The sequence below is a fragment of the Globicephala melas genome, chromosome 8 (assembly GCF_963455315.2).
Source record: "Globicephala melas chromosome 8, mGloMel1.2, whole genome shotgun sequence".
In the NCBI taxonomy this organism is placed as follows: Eukaryota; Metazoa; Chordata; class Mammalia; order Artiodactyla; family Delphinidae; genus Globicephala; species Globicephala melas.
The window spans coordinates 68598736-68621275 of NC_083321.1; the positions used below are offsets into that span (position 1 = coordinate 68598736).

General features: G+C 38.3%; 1 protein-coding gene across 12 annotated transcripts in view; it reads left to right on the forward strand.

The window, feature by feature from the left end:
- Nucleotides 1-22540, forward strand: part of DEUP1 (deuterosome assembly protein 1) — a 224017-nt gene that overhangs the window by 108947 nt on the left and 92530 nt on the right. For 7 of the 12 annotated variants that reach the window (XM_060303895.1, XM_060303890.1, XM_060303899.1 and 4 more), the window contains 4 exons: nucleotides 606-747; nucleotides 1022-2599; nucleotides 10369-10647; nucleotides 12412-12484. In XM_060303895.1, coding sequence (XP_060159878.1) covers nucleotides 12438-12484 — 47 coding nt within the window. In that variant the 5' untranslated portion in view covers nucleotides 606-747; nucleotides 1022-2599; nucleotides 10369-10647; nucleotides 12412-12437. Of the gene's footprint in view, nucleotides 1-605; nucleotides 748-1021; nucleotides 2600-5341; nucleotides 5500-7092; nucleotides 7185-9242; nucleotides 10648-12411; nucleotides 12485-22540 lie in introns of those variants that run through there. The other 5 variants (XM_060303891.1, XM_060303892.1, XM_060303896.1 and 2 more) reach the window with 5 other exon arrangements.

Genomic DNA, 22540 nt, shown 5'->3' on the forward strand with positions numbered 1-22540 from the left:
CTTTGAAGAAGCTAAAGGATACTGTCCTTCCATAGTTCAGCAGAAGTTCAAGGTAGAGAAGAATTTACCTTGAAGAGATTTGTGGGTGTGGCTTTTGTCTAATGAAGTAAACCCTGATAAGATTCATGGCAGGCCCACAGAGTTTCTAAAAATAATTATAATTACAGAAATAACACCAGCTTAGACTGAAGGAGATAGTACACAATGAAAACAGGCATTTGGAACTCCAAAATTTTACTGAGAAAACTACACAGCTCCAAAATAGGCTAACTTTCAAGGAATGAATCAGGAAAGTAGAAAATGTACCTGATGTACCAGGTGACCTTCAGAGGTTCTTGAAGCCAAGAGCCATGAACAATCATTCCTGGTCAGGAGTAGGAATGAGTTTGAATCAAGAACTTCTAACATGTAGCTGAGTGGATTTCAGAATTGCTATGGAACAGTGACTGCTTTGGACATCTCATTTTTTCTCTTTTTGAACAAGAATGTCCAGAGTGGTTATCCTGTGCCTGTCCCGTATATATATAGGATGAGTTATCCCCTCATGTATGTATTTATGTATGTGTATATGGATGTATATATATATGGATAACTTGTCTCTTTAGTTCACAGGGCTTGAGATCTAAGGAACCATACTCAAGGAGTTTCACTTAAGGAATGACACCTGACAAGCCGAAGCCTCACCTGGATCTGATTAAGTTGACATGTTTCTGGACTTTAAACCGATGCAATAAATTGTTGAAACAGGTTGGTTGGGGGATGTTGGAAGGGGATGAGTATATTTTCTATGTGAGAATAATTTTAATCTGTGGCCAGAGGACAAGTTAAAGAGTTTTAAAATACATCCATAAATCATTCAACACACTTTCCTCCAAAAATGGAGCCTAATTCACTTTCCCTTGAGCTTAGACTGGATTTGTTGACTTGGTGCTGATGAATAGAATATTATAGAAATGATAATGTGTGATCTCCAAGACTAGTTCATAAAAGGCATTGCAGCTTCCTTCTTGCTGTCTTTTAGATCATTTTTCCTGAGAGAAGCCAGCTTCCATGTCATGAGGATGCTCAAGAAGCTCCATGGAAAGGTTCACACGGTCCATGTAGAGAGGGACTGAGGTCCTCTGCCAACAGACAGGAGTGGGCCATCTTGGAAGCAGATCCTTCAGTCCCAGTCAAGTCTTCAAAGCCTCCAGTCCTGTTCAACATCCTGACTGTAATCTCATGAGAGACTCTGAGCCAGAAGCACCCAGCTAAGCCAAAACCAAATTCATGACCCTTAAAGAAATAAGGTAATAGATATTTGTTGTTTTCAACTGATAATTTTGGGGGTAATTTGTTACACAGCAATACATAGCTAATACAGGTGTACACTATTCTGTTGCTCTCCCCCTTCCTTTTTTGCTATTATAAACAATGCTGCAACAAAACCTCTTTGTATGTATATCTTTATGTCCTCAAGAAATTATTTCTATAGGATAAATTCTTAAAATTGGAATTTTAGGCTTGCACATTTTAAATTTAGGTAGATATTGTTAAATTGCCTCCCCAGAATAATTGTAACAATTTATACTCTCCCAAACAGTAGATGAGAATGTCTCTCTCTCTTTGCCAATTTTAAATGTTATTAGTCTTTCTAATTTTTCTCAATCCTATTTGATATTTTTATTAATTTGTATTCTTTATTGGTGAGGATGAGCATTTTTTTGTATATTTATGATTTGAAAAAAGCACCTTGCTTATCATATGAATTTCTCTTTGCATGCTCCTACCCCTTGATCTTTCCTCTCCCACAATGCCTAGCATATAGTTCACATTACATAAATGTGCTGTTTTTGAATGCATGAATAATGGAATAGTAAATGAAATTTCGACACACAGAAAGTCTTTATTTAACCCCATGGGATTGACTTTTAATTGGGAAAAATACCTTAGCAACCAATTAATTTAATTACCTTTCCCTTTCCCTTTATCAATATTTAATTATCATTCAGGTGTTCTCTGAATAAGCTCTTTATTTTAACTTGTCCAGGCTAATTTGCTTCTAAAAGTTTTTCTCTCTGAATATATAAAACACAGCAGAATAGTTATATAACAAATAATAACACTACAATAGAAACAACCATGTAGTGATGCTAATTCCAACTATTCTTAGGTACCTCCTGAGTGACAAGCACAGCACATTAAATACATCATTGACCTAATTTAATATTTACTACAGCCCTGTAACTACTGTTATTTCCCACTATGGAACGAGGAAACTAATATTCAGTGAAATTAAATAAATTAGCCAGTCATATGGCTGTTAAATAACAGAGTTGGGATTCAAACTCTTATCTGTCTGAATTCAAAGCCCATCTTCTTTCTGTAATGCTCAGCTGAATTTCTCAGAAATAAATCACTTGTATAGTTGTATTTTAATATTGTATATTCAAAGGAAAAGAAGGGTTCAAGATAAGAATTCCACAATTTTAAATGATGAACATTGAAATTATATATTTTTTCCTGCTTGGAGGGCACTGTCTACTGCTATTGATTCTTTTTTCAGAAGAATGAATTTCCTTTCCTTCATTGTTAACAAACCTAATTCAGCCATCGATAGGTAAGTGACTTAGCCCCAGTTAAAGTGAGAAATGCAATTGAAACATTTAACAATGAAAAGAGAAAAAAAAAAAAGAAAATGTGGTTTCTTCTCACAGTGATCATCAGTCTCTACCATCTAAGGATCTATGTCAAGCTGAGAAAATTCTCCCAGTCAGTTCAGATATAGGACTGCATAATGAATTTCAGCACAACCCCATGATAATGAGATTGATGCCTTCTTTACAAAGCAATTTACAAACTTTCAGAGATAATTTTGGTTTCTGGATGTTGAGGTTACCATAAACTGAAGGCAAGTATACTTTTCAGGTGACACTCCACAATGTTCCATCAGAATGATGTAAATTTATTTTTTAGAGATGATCAATCCCTAAATTGTCAAAAGTTGTTTTCTAACAAGTTTTCTGTAGAATCAAGCACTGTAGAATGCAAGCAGGTGGGGAGTAAGCGGCACTATATGTAAGGGCACTGGGAACTAGATTTCATGGTACATGTTTCTCTGCTTCCTTTTCTGAGACATATCTAAGAGATTTCATCATTTTTGTCCAGGAAAAGGAAAAGAGAAAAATGTTCTGGTTTTCTTTTTTCCTATTGAATGTGGCAAACTCATGTTCCCTCAACACTGAACTCAGATGCCTCCTGGAATAACGTTTTATTATAGGCATAACAACTCATATTAGGTAGCAACAGGGACAGTGCTAACATGCTTTATACCAGGAACAAAAAGAGGCATAATGGTGGCAACATGATGAGTAGTCTTGCAACACAAACCTAAGAAACAAAGGTACTAGGAGTCACTTTCCTTCAACCTTCATGTTGTTTCATATGCTCATTGAAGGGTGACACTAAAATGGATAAAACACTGATATCTCTCTAAAACAGGAGCTGCAGTCTCTCGTGGTGATGATAGAATGTTTATCCATTGGAATTTGTTTCTTCATGTATCTCTAATTCAGTTTTACTCAGCCACCTGCACATTAACCACTGTTTATAGGATAACTAGGAAACATGACACTCAGAGATACACAGAAAGTAATTCTCAATTCATAGAAGTCATTTCAATAAAATTAAATAACAATAAAATAATGATAGTTAGATTTCCTAATATAAAATCTGTGTTCTAAATATATTTTAAAGCCATATTCTCTTACTCTACACATTGCTATAGTCTGTTCTCTAATCTCTCACTAACAACACCATCTATAGCAGATGGGGGCTGATCTTGAAGCATTATTTATTTAACTCATTCATAATTTTTACTGTTGCTGTTTCTAAAAATAAAGAGCTGAGGAAACTTAAAGAACATTTATATATAATATGATACGAAAAAATTTTAAATAATGTAGAAAAGACTTCCATTTCTGGCAGCATGTTTGATTAGGTATACTGAACAACCCTCCTTATCAAAACAAATAAAATATAAAATATAAATATATTGCTGAGTTGGAAAGAAAGAACGGAACCGATAGATTTATAAACCCAAGTAAAAGCAAGACCTCTAACAAGGGAGTGAATGCTAACAGCAGCTTTGCCCTGAGTGTTTCTTCTTACACTGTGATGACTATGGGCAGAAGGGCAATGGATATAAAGCCCAGGACCAGCCCAGGTGAGGATTCCAATAGAAGACCCCTGCAAAAAACTGGGATCCCCGAAGTCTACTCTCACTATAAAAGTAAATGACAGACAAAGAGTAAACTTTAATGCATACAAATTTATAAAAAGTGATTTAGGGGGTTGAAGGATCCCAGGATGGAGTGCAAAATGTGACATTCTAACTGTATTATAAATGTATGAAAGAGGTAAGGGGAAAAGGTACTGATCTAAGTAACTTTGGGTATGAATAGAATCTGTAAAAAAAAGGCAAAATTAACTATACATAAGTACTGTACTCTAATTGATAAAGTTGTTTTTCAGAGGATACAGGTTAACGCTTCCAATACTGCGATACCTGTATACTTATGCAGTTGAGTAATTAAGTAAATAGATGGTGGATGGTGGGAGCCAGTTTTTTCCTGTTGGAGTAGGAGTTTACACATAAGCAAGGAGAGGAGGTTAGAATGATCCACATAATAGGTTAGTTGGAGATTACAATGGGAACTCATGTTTAGCCTAATAAAGAAAGAAATGGTTACATACAGAAGCATTCATAGATACTTGTAGATATAGACATTTATAGATATAGATGAGCCTGGAACATCTTATAATGCCAGAAAGTCATGAAGTGCTTCAAAAAAACCCAAAACTAAACTAAACTAAAACCCACAATGATGAGAGTATGTCAAAGGGACATAGAAGTTAACTGAAAGAATTCCCAATGGCCAAAGCTGGAACAATTTGAGAAACAAACTAAATAAAAAGGCTTTGAATTATAATTCAAAGTATACAATAAATATCCATGAGTCCATACAGATATAAATAAATGATAGAGATGAGACAAAACTTCCATGCAGAGGAATTTCAAATAATTTATATAGAGACCCTACCCTTAAGGAGGTGATGGAGCAAAACTCCTTACTCCTTAAGTGTGGGCTCTACCTAATAACTTCCATCCAAAGAGCACAGAGTGGAAAGGGAGGGGAGAGTAACTTTACAGTGGGGAGACCTGACAAACACTATCTCAATCAGGTGACCAAGATCAACACCCACAGTCATAAACCATGTTGACAGTAGGTACCCTTGATACAACGTGATGAAAATGGCAGTTTACTTCTGTGATCTTCTTCCCCCAAACCCATAATCCCAGTCTAATCATGAGAAAAACACAAGACAAATTCCAATTGAAGGACATTCTACAAAAATACCTGACCAGCACTTCTCAAAACTGTCAAGATCATCAAAAACAAGGAAATTCTTAGAAGCTGTCACAGCCAAGAGATGCCTAAGCAGACATGATAACTAAAGGTAATGTGTTATCCTGGGTGGGATCTTGCAACAGAAAAAAGGATGTTAGGTAAAAACTAAGGAAATCTGAGTAAAGTACAAACTGTAGTTAATAATAATACATCAGCATTTGTTTATTAATTGTAACAAATGGACCATACTAATAAAAGATGTCAATAATAAGGGCTATTGGATGTGGGGTATATGGGAACTCTCTGTATTATCTTCATAATTTTTCTGTAAATCTAAAACTATTCTAAAATAAAAGACACTTATTTTTGGTCACAAAAATGGAACAGCAGAACACATACCTATCTTAACTTTGACCCTAAGTGAAGGAAAATTCTTTCTCTGGAAATTTATATCATAAGTTGTCCCTACACTTATTTTTCATTCATTCATATTACCTGTGTTGTCTTAAAAATCTCCTGTCAAGGGCTTCCCCGGTGGCGCAGTGGTTGAGAGTCCGCCTGCCGATGCAGGGGACACGGGTTCGTGCCCCGGTCTGGGAAGATCCCACATGCCGCGGAGCGGCTAGGCCCGTGAGCCATGGCCACTGAACCTGCGCATCCGGAGCCTGTGCTCCGCAATGGGAGAGGCCACAACAGTGAGAGACCCGTGTACCACAAAAAAAAAAAAAAAAACTCCCGTCAAAAATTTAATATAAAATAATTTGGGGTTGGTTATGCTGTAAGGCAACTCTCAAAAGCAAATGCAAATCCTCTGGAAGAATTTAACCTCAATTCTAGCCTCAAAGATGTCCCAGAAATAAATCCCCCCCCAAATTATCTTATAGTCAAAACTCATAAAGCATACAAGAAAATAAGATAACATGATAAGAAATAGCAGTAATAGATCCCAACATTTCAGAGATTGGAATTATAAGACACAGAATAGAAAATGACTATGATTAATATGTTTAAAAATTAAGAGAAACCTGAATACTTTGACAAAGAAATGGAACTTATAAAAAGTGACAAAGATGATTTGTGAAATAACCAAATTTCAAATTCAACAAATACTTCTTGAGTACCCACTAAATGCAAGGGCATGTACTAGATACTTTCATATATAGTATCTATTTTTATTTTCATAACAACAAATAATTCTATTAATAAGTACTAAAGTTGTAAACCTTCATCTTAAAATATTTTCCAATATTTTGTCTTTTCCCTACAATCTGGAAAATTTCTTCTGATCTATTTTCCAGTTCACAAATTCTCTCTGTACCTGTATCAAATCTACTATTACACTCATCTGCTGTGTTCTTAATTTTTGTTATTAGTAATTTTTTTAGCTTTAGAATTTCTATTTGGTTCCTTTTCAAATACGCCAAGTTGCTTTTTATATTTAGCACTCCTTACAGATTTTTCAATCTTATTTTTATTTCTTTAATCATATTATCCATAATTTTATAATCTTTGTCTGATTCCAATTATAAATCTTCTGTGGTTCTGTTTCTGTGGTCTGTACTTTCTACCAGTTTTCCCTGTTTCCTGATCCTAGATTATATTTGCATCTGTTCCGCTATTTGAGAAATTATTCTTAGGAAGAATTTGAGGCCTAGAATGATTTTAATCTTCACCAGAGAATATTTTTGCTGACTTTCTCCAGGTGTTTTAATCTACCAGTCCAACACTGCCTTATCCATGCTCAGAGACTGAGATTGTCCTGAATTACTTAGGTGATCCAAAGCTGGGCTGCAGGTTAGTGAGAGGACTGATTTATTTCCACTTCCCATTTTCCTGAGGGCAAAGCTCTTTGGGATTCCAGCTTAAAGGCAGAGGGTATTTATTGACTCCTTATCTGGGGTGAGCCCAGGCTTTGTCTTTTGGCCGCTTTGCTTCCCAAGACTACCAGAACTGCTGCTCAGTTTTGTGGTTATTCCTTCCAGAACATCGAATGCCTTCCAGGCAAAAGCAGCATTGAGCTCTGGACTCACTTCTCTAGGTCCTTGCCTTTCTTCGATTTTGACCCAATAATTTCTCACTATCATATTAGCTCGAGACCTGAAAGGTTTTAACAGAGATGAGCTTTTGGAAAGAGTTGACCCCTGGCTCCAAATTTGTCTTCCCCGTTGGGAACCTTTCACTTCAGTATTAACCCTGCCATACCTGATTCCAGGAAATAAGCTATTCCACCCATGAAACTTTAGCTCAAGACTGTAAAAAATCTTTGGTTCCCTTTAATATCCAAGAGAGGGTTACATTTTCAAAACCACAAAGCAAAACACTAAGGACCTCTAAGAAGGAAAACTATAGGAAAAAATCATGGTAGCCATTTCCCAAAAAATTTAGTTTTGTTTTCTGAACCTAAAATGAGATCCAGTGTTCCTAATTCCCATCAGGAGGACGTGCTTCTGTGGCACCTGGGCCCCTGGCCAGCCCACACAAAGAGGCCCTCCCATCAAACCTGAATTGTCTGAATTCTCTTTGGAGAAGCAGCCCTGATGAGGAAAATTGACAGGACTGTGAGTCATGATGCAGTGAAAGGCCTCACCCTGCCTGGCTAAGGGGCCTAGTTATGCTTTGCTCCAATCCCTCTCCCAATGCAGAGAAGGTTAATGAGGATTTTGAGGGAGGAGACTTTCATAGTCCCTCTCAAATCACACCCAAATTACTTAGAATCTCTCTCATTGTATGACCCTTCACACTTAACAAAGGGCTTTAGTACATTGACCAGGCACCCGTATTCCAGGGATATGCTGTCCAATGTGGTAGCCACCAGTCATGTGTGGCTATTGAGCACTTGAATATGGCTCTAGGAACTGATCGTGCTGGAAGTAAAAACTACACACCAGATTTTGAAGACTAAGTATAGAAAAAAAGAATGTAAAATATCTCAATTTTTTATACTGACTCTATGTTGAAAACATATTTTGGATATGTTGGGTTAAATAAATATGCTTTTCAAATTAACTTCACCTGTTTCTTTTTACTTTTTAAGTTTGACTACTAGAATATTTTAAATTACATGGGTGGATAGGTGGTATGCATTATATTTCTATGGGCCAGTGCTGTCTCTAGGGTGGCCTTGGTTCTAAAGACCGAATCTCCTTTTCCTGAATGGCTATTTTCTCAACTGGAATATGCATTGAAGCATCTCCAGAAAACTCCCTCAACCTGCTTCCACTTATAGAAGTGGCAAGATACCATAAGGAAAAAACCTGGACTCTAATCTCTATTTTTGTCATTAACTAGAAATAAAACTAGTCAAATCATTTTAATTCTTTGGGTCTGAGTTTCTTTATATAAAATGAAGGGTTGGACTAGGTGCCCTTAATGAATTCTTCCAATTCTATGGTTATTTCATAATTATTATTATTAAAATTTTTTTCTAAAATATTTTCCATGCATAAGGTAGTCATAACTTTTCATTGTAATATATATATATAATTTTTTAGCCTTCTTTTGAAAATGATATAAAAATAAATATTCCCATGTTGATAAAAAGACAGACATAAAGATAATTTATATAACCTTCCATATATTAAAGTTGTATGTTTGTTTTCTGTACTACTATTATAAATTTTGGCATGAAAACTGTTTTGTTAATGAAGGTTTTTCAATGTTTAAGGTTCAGTCTATAATGATTATTATGTATTCTACATAATTCATCCCTTAGTTTTTCTTCCAAACACCATCCTCGATCCTCTCCTCATCCCTTTCCAAACAATTTCACCTGAAAAGATCTAATAATAGGTACATTTCTGGGTAAATTCAAGGCTTTGCAGTTCTTACTTGATGGCGGGGAGTCATGGAGCAGTGAGGAGGGGGGGAGGGTAGGTCTTTGCATTTTAAGTTTTAAGTCTCACCCTGAAATGAAATCTTTATTCCTATTAAATTGAATGGGGTATTTCTATTCTGTATTGAAATTTTCTTTAAATCTGTCATAGTATGTGAACTCTCACATACCTATGCTTTGCAAGCCCTGCTCACATTCATTCTTTCTTGTGAAAATATGGCTTTAAATACATCTACAGTTACCTGTGCAAGATTCTGACTGCTAAAGAAACCTGCTCAACCTTAATTTTAGGACAGAGTTTGAAGAGCACTGGATTTGAAGTAAGATGATCTTGGTTCATATCTTAGCTGCACTTGAACTAGATGAATCCTCTTGGACAAAATTTTTTTATTCTCCCTAAACCTTAGGTTCCTAACATGCTAAAAAGAGCTACAATAACACCTGTCACACTTGTGTTGCATGGTACATTTTGAGCATATAAGGAACTAATGAACATAAAAGTACTTACCAATGGTAAAGAGCTACACAGCAAGAGTGATGTTGGGCATCCTGAAACTTCATTAAATTTCATTCCTAGTTCCATTTTCCCTTCCTGGGGTCAGAATAAATACATTGATCCATTCAGTTTAGACAAGAATAGAGAATATGACTAAGGTTTACAGAATAATGGAAGGTCTCAAGTTAAGATAAAATGATCACTTTCTTCATTCAAACATAATGAGAACTATGAAACACTTATTAGCACTAATGACCTGAGTTACTTGACACAATTCATCTATGAAACTCAATTTGTCGAGAAACAGCAAATGTTATTTTGGAATTTGGATGGAGGAATTGAGGTCAGTATTAAATTGATAGCCATATTAAAGTAGCAAATTAATGTTAATATTATGAAAGTGGAGTGCAAATAAAAGATTTTAAGAATTAGGAATTAATCGACTGAATGTATTGCAAGGAATTCTGTCCCTAAAATAGATGCTAGAATATTTTCCAAACACAAAATCTAAGTGCTTAAAATATTACTCGTGGTATCAGTAGAAAAAAAATGGGTATATATATATATGTGTGTGTGTGTGTGTGTGTGTGTGTGTGTGTACGTACAAGTATTTATGCATATATTCTTTCCTATCATTTCTTTGAAATCAGAACCATGAAACAGAGCTTCTGTCATCAGTTATACTTGGAATTTGGTGAAAAAAAGAAAGAATTTGGAATCAATCACTCTGAGTTCCGTCCGTGTTCCCCCACTTAGGAGGTATTTCCTTCTCCCTAAAAGGGAAGCAACACTATCTGCTCCGTCTAACTAGCAGAGTTGCTCTAAGGACCCAATGCGCTGGATGGGAAAGACAGGTACAGTTGCTGCTGAAAGTAAAGCTCTTCCTAGCTGGGGCCACTTTGGTGACTCGAAAGGCAGCTCTCTTTGCCGTAAGTCTATTTCTTTTTCGTATCATTTCAAATGTGGGTAAGAGGAGGGGGAAGCCAGGGGGATTTAAGGAACCTGGATGCAGAACCCTCCCTCCCCCCAGCTGTTTACACTTTGTTCCCTCGTTATTTCGTTCATTCATTCGACAAATATTTCTCGGATCCCCGTCAAGTGCCGGACACTCTGCTAAGCGGTGGGAGCCACAAAGTGGACAGCACCCAGAATGTGGTCTCGGGGAGCCCTCCGTCTGCTGAGCAGACCCCACACGCAGAACTGCAGGGCGGCGAGGTCCCGGGTAGCCCGGCAAGGCGCGGCAGCCGCGGCTTCCCGCGGGTCAGCCCGCCGCGCCGCCGAGCCCATCCCCCGCCTCACCCCCCGCAGCAGCGAGTTCGGCCGCGTCCCCATGGCAGCCAGCAGCGGCTCTGTGGAGGCGGCGGGCCGGGAGCGAGAGGCCGTAACGGCCTCGGAGGCCGCGCGGCGGGCTGGCGGGCCCGGGCGGCGGGCGGCGGGGCCCCTCGGGGCGGGCCGGGCTGGCGGTGGCCCCGGCGTTCCTACTCTCGGGGCTTCAGACCTCTCGGGAGAGCGCGGCGCGGCGCAGGTAACCCTCCTCGGACCCTCGACCTTTAGCCCAGCTTGCCCAAGAGGGGCGGGGGACCCCCAACAGACAGGCTGTTCCGCGGAGGCTGGCCTTGAACCCTCCCGGGGGGCGCGGGCTGTGGGACGGGTGGAGAGAGGCTCGGACTGACCCTGTAGAATTCAGAACGGAGATTCTCCCTAAACTGGAAGGTCTGTGTTCTAGTTGTGTGGCTTTGGGCAAGTCACTTGGCTCGTCTGTGCCTCAGTTTCCCTGATGTTAAAGTGAGGGATTTGAGAACCTACAAAATGAAATTATTCATCTGAACGTACTGGTCAAGTTTTCATTGCCCATTCCTGCTCCTCGCCCTTCTGCTCCACTCGCAATTCCAGGGTCTCTCTTTAATCCCTTTGATTTGAGAGGGACTTGAGCCCGCCTGTCTTCCTCCTCTTTCTACCATCTTGAATGCTGTTTAACTTTTATTCAGAGGAGTCAAAGTCCTTTTCAATATTTGTCCATTTATCCTCATAGATTTTTTTTCTTTTTACTTAAAACTACGTTGCTGGGAAAACCTTTTTTTTTTTTACTTTAGGAAGTACTAACATCCCTATATTGTCAAAAGGGTGAGCAGGTGCCCACAGAGCCACTGAGGAATTGTTAAGATTTCTATTTTTCTATTTTTATTTTCTTTTTCTATTTTTATTTTCTATTTCTATTTTTCTATTTTTAGGCAATTTTACGTTTTTTGTCCTAAATCTCGTGGTATATTCATTCTAACTAAATCCAGACAGGACCAAAGAAAGAATCTACTCAAATAAAGGTAGACCTTTAGGGGAACCACCAGGAAGGAAAGTTTGAGTCCCTTCAGCTGGGACCCATCTGGAGTAGGAATTCTGTTTTACTCATCTCATGTGTTGGCACTTTGCAAAGTACCTGGCACCAAGCTGTTGTTCATTAGATAGTGAATGAATGTTCACTTCAGTCAGTAGCATCTATTTCAACTCATCACTAAGCCAGTAAATGCATGGGGCACACACACACATGCAAGTTTCTACGTTTTGTGGAACCAAGAGTACTACACTCAGAAAAACTCATATAACAGCATGGTTTGCCAGTAGCAAAATTTTCTTGTTTTATAGGTTAATAAATGTAAGCATTTTAGGAATCTAGATCATTTTTTTCCTCCTCACAGATTAAAAATCAAGAAATACAAACCAGATGCAGCAGTTTCTTGACATGGAGAACCAAGCCCATAATACAGTGGAGTAAGTGCTGAGACATTGCTTTTTAATGACGTTGGTACTTAATTATGCCAAAATCTCCCTGATGATATGTGAATTTTGAAATTTAGTATTAATAGAGGATGTACCAATTATTTTTGGTGAAGAGGTTGGGAGAAACTCAAGTGACTTTAATTAAGAATCTATAGTTTGAGTCTTTCCAGTTTTGACTATGAATCTGTAGTCAAAAATCACCATTTTCCAACTTTTAGTGAAATTTTCCAGTTTTCTAGGGTGATGGATGCCCACATAGGCCTCATGTGCTCTTGGGTTTCCACAGTGCAGCAGCTCCTGGCCAGCTTGCTCCTTTCCTGCTGCATTGAGTGTCCAAGCATCCCTCCAGGCTTACCCTTAAGGCTGAACTCAAAATGTAAACATAGCCTCAAAACAGACTTAGCTCCTCAAAACTGCAGCAAGAACTGGATGTTTTACCAAACATTTCAGGAAGAGATAAGGAATAGAGTTTGTATGGCATTTGCCATTGTAAAAAATTAAATTCTTTTTGACAAATGTCTGTCCTGCCCTGCCACCAGCACCATAAAGGTTTCTCTTCCTACTGTTTCATTAGCCAACTGGCCACTGGCTGACCCTAGAACTTAGGGAGTTGAGAGGGAGTGGAGAAAAGTGGGAGAGGGATTGGGGATAGGAGTGATACTATAGTGCCTGATCTTGACTGTGACTCACTTTGGCACTAGTCAAACACTCCAGATATCTTACTTTCAGTTATTCTGCTCAGACTGTGACTTTGACAGCAGGCTAAAAGCTGCACAATTCTTAAACTTCTACTGCATACTCCTCCTTAGAACAGCCCTGCTAGGTATCATTCTCATTTTACAACTAACAAAATGGAGCATATTAGTTAGAGTATAGTCTAAGCTCTTGTGACAAAGAGACCCCCAAATACAGAGGTTTAAAAAAGATTGAAGTGTATTTCTGTTTCGTCCACAAGACCAGAGATGAGCAGACCAGGGCTGGTAGGGCAGCTCCGCCATTCTCACTACATGATTTCCAGCTCTGGGCCTGAAGTGATTACTTTAGCTCCCACCGTCATGACTGTGCTCCTGCCAGAGGGAAGGGGGAAGGGCAAGAGGAGAGAGTAAGACCGGTTCCTCTTAGGAGTATGACCTGGAAGTGACAAGCCTTGCTTCTGTTCACTCCGCATTGGCCCGAACTTAGCCCCAGGGCAAGAGCTAGCTGCAAGGAAGGCTGAGAAATGCAGTCTCTAACTGGGCATCCATATGGCCAGTTAAAGCTTAAAGGTACTATAATAAAAGGAAAAAGAATGGATATTGGTGAACAACTAGCAGCCTCTGTCACACTGAGTTCAGAAAGGTAGAAAGAAAGAGAAATAAAGCAGGAACTTGGCCCAGAATACACAGCTGGTTTCTGGAGAAGGTAGGCTTTGAATTCAGCAGATATGTCTGGCTCCAATCCCAGCATTTTGCTACATTAGAAATGGATGGCAAAAAGATGTGGGGAGCATCCTGCCTGGAACCCATAGCAGAGCCAGGATAGGGTTCTGAATTGAGCAGGTGGTAAGTCCCTGGTGTGAAGATGGCACTAAGGGCTATGATGCAGATTGAAGGTCTTGAAGCTAAGGTTGGGTACCAGATATCACTTCACTCCTGCAAATCTGAGGCATGGAGACTGCTGTTTCTCTTCATTCTTTTGGAAAAAAGTATGGAGGACTGACTGTATGCCAGGCAGAACACTAAGCTCTCTGACTCATACAAAGACCGTTAAGGAACAAACCTTAAAGAACTTAGTATTTAGTAGGGAGCCATAGAGCTCATTTGGGTACAATGTAATTACAAACCAGAAGTGAATGAGAATTACTGGAGGTTTCCATGAGAAAGCCACCACTTACAACAGCAGACATGGGACCAGACCTTGTCGACCTTGGTCTCCAAAGAATGGAGAGCCGGGTTGGCTTTGCCTCTGTCCCATGCATTATTGAGAAATACGTAAAAATTTAGATCATGAAGATGATAAAACCTCACTCATCACGGATTTGTTATATGCTTATCAAACTATGTCACCTATATACACAGTAATGATTTGTGGAGCAACCTTCATTTGACGAAGATTTCATTTATCTAAAGTCTACAATGAGCCATTCATTGGTCTAAGCGCCAGGAAGACAGCAGTGAACACACTAGAGCCCGCTCCTCCAAGGGATTTTTACATTAGTGGGAGAGACAGTGGGAGATATCAACATGTTTCATATGTGATATGAAGAAGAATAAAGCAGGCTGAGGATGAAAATGGGGTGGTCAAGCAAAGATTCCTGGTAAGGCAGCATTTGAGCAGAGCTTATGTCTGGGAGAAGACGGTTCCAGACACGAAGAACAGAAAACACAAAGGCCTGAGGTGGGACCTTTTACACAGAACATTTATGATGTGGGTGAGTCATGATTCTCTGACATCTAGGTTATAACAGGGTTTGATTTTTATTTATCCAAGATTTCTCCCAATTATAGGTGTTTGTGCCATGATTATCAACCTAAACTTCTAAATGAAACATTTATTTATTTATTTTTGTCATGGGATTTTTTGTTGTTGTTTTTTATACATCTTTATTGGAGTATAACTGCTTCACAATGCTGTGCTAGTTTCTGTTGTACAACAAAGTGAATCAGACAAGTTTGTCCTTTTTCTTTTCAGAGTGTATGCCCAGAACATAAATAACTATAGAATGAATAAATAATCTACTTTTATTGGACTTGTTAAGAGAACCATGTCTACATTTTACTTTGTTTTTGTTTTATTCATGAATTACTGCTCTTTGTCCTTTTATGTTTTATTTTACTTATCCTGTTCTGATTTTTGAGTTGAAAAATATGATTCAGTTATTTTCGTGATTTCTGGATTTCATGATTTCTTTAAATAATACAAGCATTTAAAGCTAAAGTTCCTCTTGGGCTCAACTTTGCTGCAGGCCATAGAATTAGTGTTCCCACTCTCATTTTCTAAATTGTCTATTATTTCAGCTTTGATTTCCTCTTTGACTCAAGAGATATTTGGGAGATGTAACTTCTGGGGGCGGGGTTTAATTATCTTTTTATTATTACTTTCTAATCCACCTACATCCATGGTCATAGAATATGACCTATATGATAGTTCAGTTTCATTAAGATTATTCTTATGCTTTGTTACATGATCAACTTTTATTAATGTCCTTTAGGCATTGAAAACAAATGTATATTCTCTTTTGCTTAAGAAAAAAGGTTAAAAAGTTATACATATATAGCCAAACTGTTTAATTGTTATTATTATTATGTTTAAATTATGCTTTTCAAATCCATTATTACCTTTTTGTCTATTTGATCTGTCACATTTTAAGACAGATCTTTACTATAATTGTAATTTTTATCCAATTCTTCTTTTATTTCAGGCAGTTTTAATTTTCTATGTCCAGTGTTCTGTTGCTCAATATATTGAGGTTCATGGATGTTATAGCTTCATGGTATATTATATGGTTTAGCTTCATAGAATGTCTCACAAGTATAAGTGAGTGATTTTTATTTGAATTCTACTTTGCCTGATATTGATATTGCCATCTCTGCTTTCTTCTTAATTTGCATTAGTCTGTAATAGCCTTCTTCATCCCTTTTATAAAGGAAAAAATTCAGTCTTCTCATTCCTTTGTAGGGAAAAACCCATTTCTTCCCTACTGTGTCTTTCTTCCCTGTGTGTCTCCTTTACCTTCACAGAGAACACTTCACTTCTGGTCACCAAATGTGTGGAGGTTTTTTCCCCCACCAAGCAATTCTCTGGGACACCAGCTGGGTGTCCTGCAATTCAACTCAGTTCTGACACTGTGTACCTAGAGACAGCACCAGATCCCACAGGTTGAGGACTTAGTCCCACAAGACTGCTCACCACCCTCTTCAGCTCCAGTTGCAAGCCCAGGTTGTCACCCGTGCTTCTGACCAACCAGTTACAGATCAGAGGTTCCAATAACCCCTCCTTGGATTTGATTAATTTGCTAGAGTAGCTCACAGACTAGGGAAAACACTTACCTTTAAACTCTTACTTTCATCCAGCTTGTTAAAGGATACAGGTGAGCGTCCAGATGGAAAGGATGCATAGTGCAAGGTATATGGGAAGCGGCATGCCACTCTCCCAGCACCTCCACCTGGTCACCAGCCCAGAAGCTCTCCAAACCCCATACTTTGGGGATTTTTATGGAGGCTTCATCACGTAGGCATGATTGATCACTAACTCCATTTTCAGACCATCTCCCTACACAAGGGAATGGAGGGGGGAGAGGCGGGGCTGAAAATTCCAAGTTTCTAATCATGACTTGGTCTTTCTTGTGACCAGCCCTCATCCAGGAGTCATCTAGGAACCTGCCCAAAGTTGCCTCATTAGAACAAAAGACACTCCTATCACCCAGGAAATTACTAAGGTTTCAGGAACCAAGGTCTAAGACCAATATTAGAGCAAGAGATGCCCCTAGAGTTCTTATCACTTAGGAAATTACAAGGTTTTAGGAACTTTGTGCCAAGAACGGGGGGCAGAGACCAATACATATTTTCTATTCTCTCATACCCTTGTTTGCAATATTTTTTTAGTATCATATTGTGTCTCTTATAAGTAGCATATGGTTAGATTAATGTATATATATACCTCAATTGGAATGTCTTTGCCACTAAAAAGAGGATTTTATGATCATTAATATATTAACATTTGACCCTTTTTGCTTTGCCAGCATTTGCTAGTCTTATCTAGTTTTCTTTTTTTCTTAGAAGTTCTACATCTTATTTTATAAGTTTTTAATTTACATTTTTTACAAATTTTTTTTTTTTTTGCGGTACGCGGGCCTCTCACTGTTGTGGCCTCACCCACTGCGGAGCACAGGCTCCGGATGCGCAGGCCCAGCGGCCATGGCTCACAGGACCAGCCGCTCCACGGCATGTGGGATCTTCCCGGACCAGGGCACGAACCCGCGTCCCCTGCATCGGCAGGCGGACCCTCAACCACTGCGCCACCAGGGAAGCCCAACAAATATTTAAAATTTGGATTTCTAGTCTGGCTTCCCGAATTTTTAGTGTAACTTTGACCTCCCTCAATCCTATGTAAGACTTCACCTTTAGTACTGTTTTTGCTTCCGCATTCCCTTACTTCACCTCCAAGAAATAATCTGGATTTCTAGTCCTGATTTCTATTAATTTATATATAAATGATTATATATAGGATAATGTTATCTATTTTATTCCTCTTTTAAGAATCCTCTTTAACAGCTGTAAATTTTATTGCATCGCTTATTACTATTATATAAAATTTTCCCTGTTCTTAATTTAATTTATTTAAAATTCATTTTTAATTTGACTGAAGTACTGCCTTAGGTAATCTTTTCATAAAAATGAACATAGGTAGTGTACTTCTTAACTTTTTTCATGTCCAAATGTCTTATTTTTACCCTTACACAGGAACTCTGTAACAGTCATTACTCCCATGGTCTTGAAGTGTAGTGTTGAAGATGGAAAGTCCAATGCCAGTCTCATTCTCTCCTCCAGGTTTTGTTATCCCTTTCTTTTTTTTTTTTCATATCTGGAGGCTTATGGGATTTCTTTTTATCCTTGAAATTTACAAATTTACCAAGATAACTTTCTAGGTATAGATCCTTTCTCAATAATCCTTCACAGCATTTGGTGAACACTTTTATTACTGAAGATTCAAATCTCTTCAGCTCAGTGAAATTTTCTTCTATTCCTTTGATTAGTAATTTTCCACCATCTTGTTTCAATCTACTAGAATGCCTACATCTTTTTCTTTTTTTCTCGTAATTTCCATCATTGTCTTTTTTGTTCTGTGTTCTGGAGGAATTCCTTGCATTTTGTCATTTTTATTTCAGCAATGATTACATTCTGGTTTTTTATTGCTTCTCTTGAGATCTTTAGTATTGACAACCATATTTTTATTTCCAATACTTCTTTTTTGTATGTTTATTTCATTGTTCCTTTTACATAGTAAATTGCTTTTCTTTATCAATGCAATACACTCTTTGACTCATTAAAAATATGAATAAGAAATGTTTGAAATTATCTCTTGCTTCTTATATTAACTCCTTTACAGTCAGTCATTCTGTGGGTGTGGCTCTGGCATATTTCTCCACATCCTTCAATTTGTGCCTCTTTCCAAACCCCAACAATTACTCCACGGCGCTGCCTTTCTCCCAGCCTCTGCTACTCTAGAAGAGAAATCAATTACGTTTCCAGAGAAATCATTCCACCAACTACAGTGCAGCTACAGCTCCCTAAGGGCTCAGTATAACCACCATCCAATGTGCTGTGCAGTCTAATATATTTAAGATTATTAAAGCTTATGTTTAATAAACTTATCTCTGAAGGTCATTTCTAAATAGGAATTCCACAAATGCACTGAGCAATGCTAAGGTCAATAAAACACAGAGAGTCCCAAAATTTCTGAATTCTGGAGTGATGTTTTGAAAAATGTCATTTTCCTTGTACAATATAAGTGGATGCACATATGATGGATTTTTTTCTTTAAAATATCTTTTCTAACTGAAAAACAATATTTATCCAGATTTTCCTTTACTTAGTTACTCATGTATGTAATTTAAAAAGTCATTTGGTTCTTTGTCCCTGTTACCAAAAAACAGCAATCTCCTATTCCTGCTCCAGTTTTCCACTCCCGAAAGGCAACCACTTTCATTTCTTTTGGCTAATCCTTTGATATTTATCTCCATATCTCTAAAGAACATGCTTACATTGCTACTTCTTGATTTTTCAGTTTTGGTCACCTCGTCATCCCTGCTACACACACACACACACACACACACACACACACACACACACACACACACACACACACACACACACACACACACACACACACACACCATTCCTCCGTTCTCTCAATACACTATAATTTTGGTTGGATCAATATTCTGTTTGCCTTGTTATGACTTTATAAATACCTCTACCTTTATAAATACTCTTCACCTCTGAGCCATATAGTATACTGTGATTACTCTTCCTTTCCTGCATGTTTTGTTTTTCCTGGCGCTAATACCTCTAGTATCTTAATCATAAATTTTTTGACGTTTTCTTCTTTCTGCATAATTTTCTTCAAACAATGTCTTTCTGTGTGTATTTGACCTCGCTGTGTGAACTGCTTCCCTCAGATGTCTGTGATCTCTGACTGCTTGCTCCTATTTAAGAGTAATGGCATTGGAAGCTGATGGGAGGATCCAGTGTACAGGGGTAGGGCTTGTTAATAGTGGTCTTCACTGTCTGATTATCAGGGTAGTCTCTTTCCTTTGTCTCAGGCTGATCAGTTTCCAGAGAACGTGATTCGAAATCCTCCTGCTTACAGGGTATAAGTTGGGCAGCCAGCGTTCACCTCCTACTTCCAGAAATATCTAGTGGGTTGCTTCTTGGCTTTTTCCAATACCAGCTCCCATTTTTTTTGTCCTGTAGGTTTAACCTTGTAGGTTAAAAATATTCCTTTGCTTTATTTTAGTAGGATTTGGGAAGGGAGCAAAATTTGTATGTTCATCCACCTTCAACCAAAAGTCTCATTTTCTCTACTGAATCATTTACTCTTTATTCTGTGACTTATATCTGAGTCATTGATCTCATTCATAGAATCTTGTAAAATCCTTCCTAAAATCAAGGTACTGCTACATGATCTACCAAAATGTTTTTATCTGCTGTGAAAGTCATATTTTCAAAGACCAAGACAGATGAATATTAAAGCACATTCTCACATCTGAATTCAGAAAACTCCTTTAAAGGAGTACTCTTCTATGTATACAACTTTCTTTTTTTTTAACATTTTTATTGGTGTATAATTACTTTACAATGGTGTGTTAGTTTCTGCTTTATAACGAAGTGAATCAGTTATATATATATACATATATCCCCATATCTCTTCCCTCTTGCATCTCCCTCCCTCCAACCTCCCTATCCCACCCTTCTAGCTGGTCACAAAGCACCAAGCTGATCTCCTTGTGCTATGCGACTATTTTACATTTGATAGTGTGTATATGTCTATATATACACTACCACTCTCTCACTTTGTCCCAGCTTACCCTTCCCCCTCCCTGTGTCCTCAAGTCCGTTCTCTAGTAGGTCTGTGTCTTTATTCCCATCTTGCCCCTAGGTTCTTCATGACCATTTATTTATTTAGATTCCATGTATATATGTTAGCATACGGTATTTGTTTTTCTCTTCCTGACTTATTTCACTCTGTATGACAGACTATAGGTCCATCCACCTCACTACAAATAACTCAATTTCGTTCCTTTTTATGGTTGAGTAGTATTCCATTGTATATATGTTCCACATCTTCTTTTTCCATTCATCTGTCGATGGACACTTGGGTTGCTTCCATGTCCTGGCTATTGAAAATAGAGCTGCAATGAACATTGGGGTACATGACTCTTTTTGAATTATGGTTTTCTCAGGGTATATACCAAGTAGTGGAATTGCTGGGTCGTATGGTAGTTCTATTTTTAGTTTTTTAAGGAACCTCCATGCTGTTCTCCATAGTGGCTGTATCAGTTTACATTCCTACCAACAGTGCAAGAGGGTTCCCTTTTCTCCACACCCTCTCCAGCATTTATTGTTTGTAGATTTTTTTTTTTTTTTTTTTTTTTTTTTGCGGTAAGCAGGCCCCTCACTGTTGTGGCCTCTCCTGTTGCAGAGCACAGGCTCTGGATGCGCAGGCTCAGCGGCCATGGCTCACGGGCTTAGCTGCTCCGTGGCATGTGGCATCTTCCCAGACCGGGGCACGAACCCGTGTCCCCTGCATCTGCAGGCGAACTCTTAACCACTGCGCCACCAGGGAAGCCCTGTTTGTAGATTTTTGATGATGGCCATTCTGACCGGTGTGAGATGATATCGCATTGTGGTTTTGACTTGCATTTCTCTAATTATTAATGATGTTGAGCATTCTTTCATGTGTTTGTTGGCAATCTGTATATCTTCTCTAGTGAAATGTCTATTTAGGTCTTCTGCCCATTTTTGGATTGGGTTGTTTGTTTTTTTGATATTGAGCTGCGTGAGCTGCTTGTAAATTTTGGAGATTAATCCTTTGTCAGTTGCTTCATTTGCAAATATTTTCTCCCATTCTGAGGGTTGTCTTTTCATCTTGTTTATGGTTTCCTTTGCTGTGCAATTTTTTTTTAAGTTTCATTAGGTCCCTTTTGTTTATTTTTGCTTTTACTTTCATTTCCCTAGGAGGTGAGTCAAAAAGGATCTTGCTGTGATTTATGTCATAGAGTGTTCTGCCTATGTTTTCCTCTAAGAGTTTTATAGTGTCTGGCCTTACATTTAGGTCTTTAATCCACTTTGAGTTTATGTTTGTGTATGGTGTTAGGGAGTGTTCTAATTTCATTCTTTTACATGTACCTGTCCAGTTTTCCCAGCACCACTTACTGAAGAGGCTGTCTTTTCTCCATTGTATATTCTTGCCTCCTTTATCAAAGATAAGGTGACCATATGTGCATGGGTTTATCTCTGGGCTTTCTATCCTGTTCCATTGATCTATATTTCTGTTTTTGTGCCAGTACTGTATTGTCTTGATTACTGTAGCTTTGTAGTATAGTCTGAAGTCTAGGACCCTGATTCCTCCAGAATCCAACAGCACATTAAAAGGATCGTACACCATGATCAAGTGGGGTTTATCCCAGGAATGCAAGTATTCTTCAATATACGCAAATCAATCAGTGTGATACACCATATTAACAAATTGAAGGAGAAAAACCATATGGTCATCTCAATAGATGCAGAGAAAGATTTCAACAAAATTCAACACCCATTTATGATAAAAACCCTCCAGAAAGTAGGCATAGAGGGAACTTTCCTCAACATAATAGAGGCCATATATGACAAACCCACAGCCAACATAGTCCTTAATGGTGAAAAACTGAAACCATTTCCACTAAGATCAGGAACAAGACAAGGCTGCCCACTCACACCACTCTTATTCAACATAGTTTCGGAAGTTTTAGCCACAGCAATCAGAGAAGAAAAAGAAATAAAAGGAATCCAAATCGGAAAAGAAGAA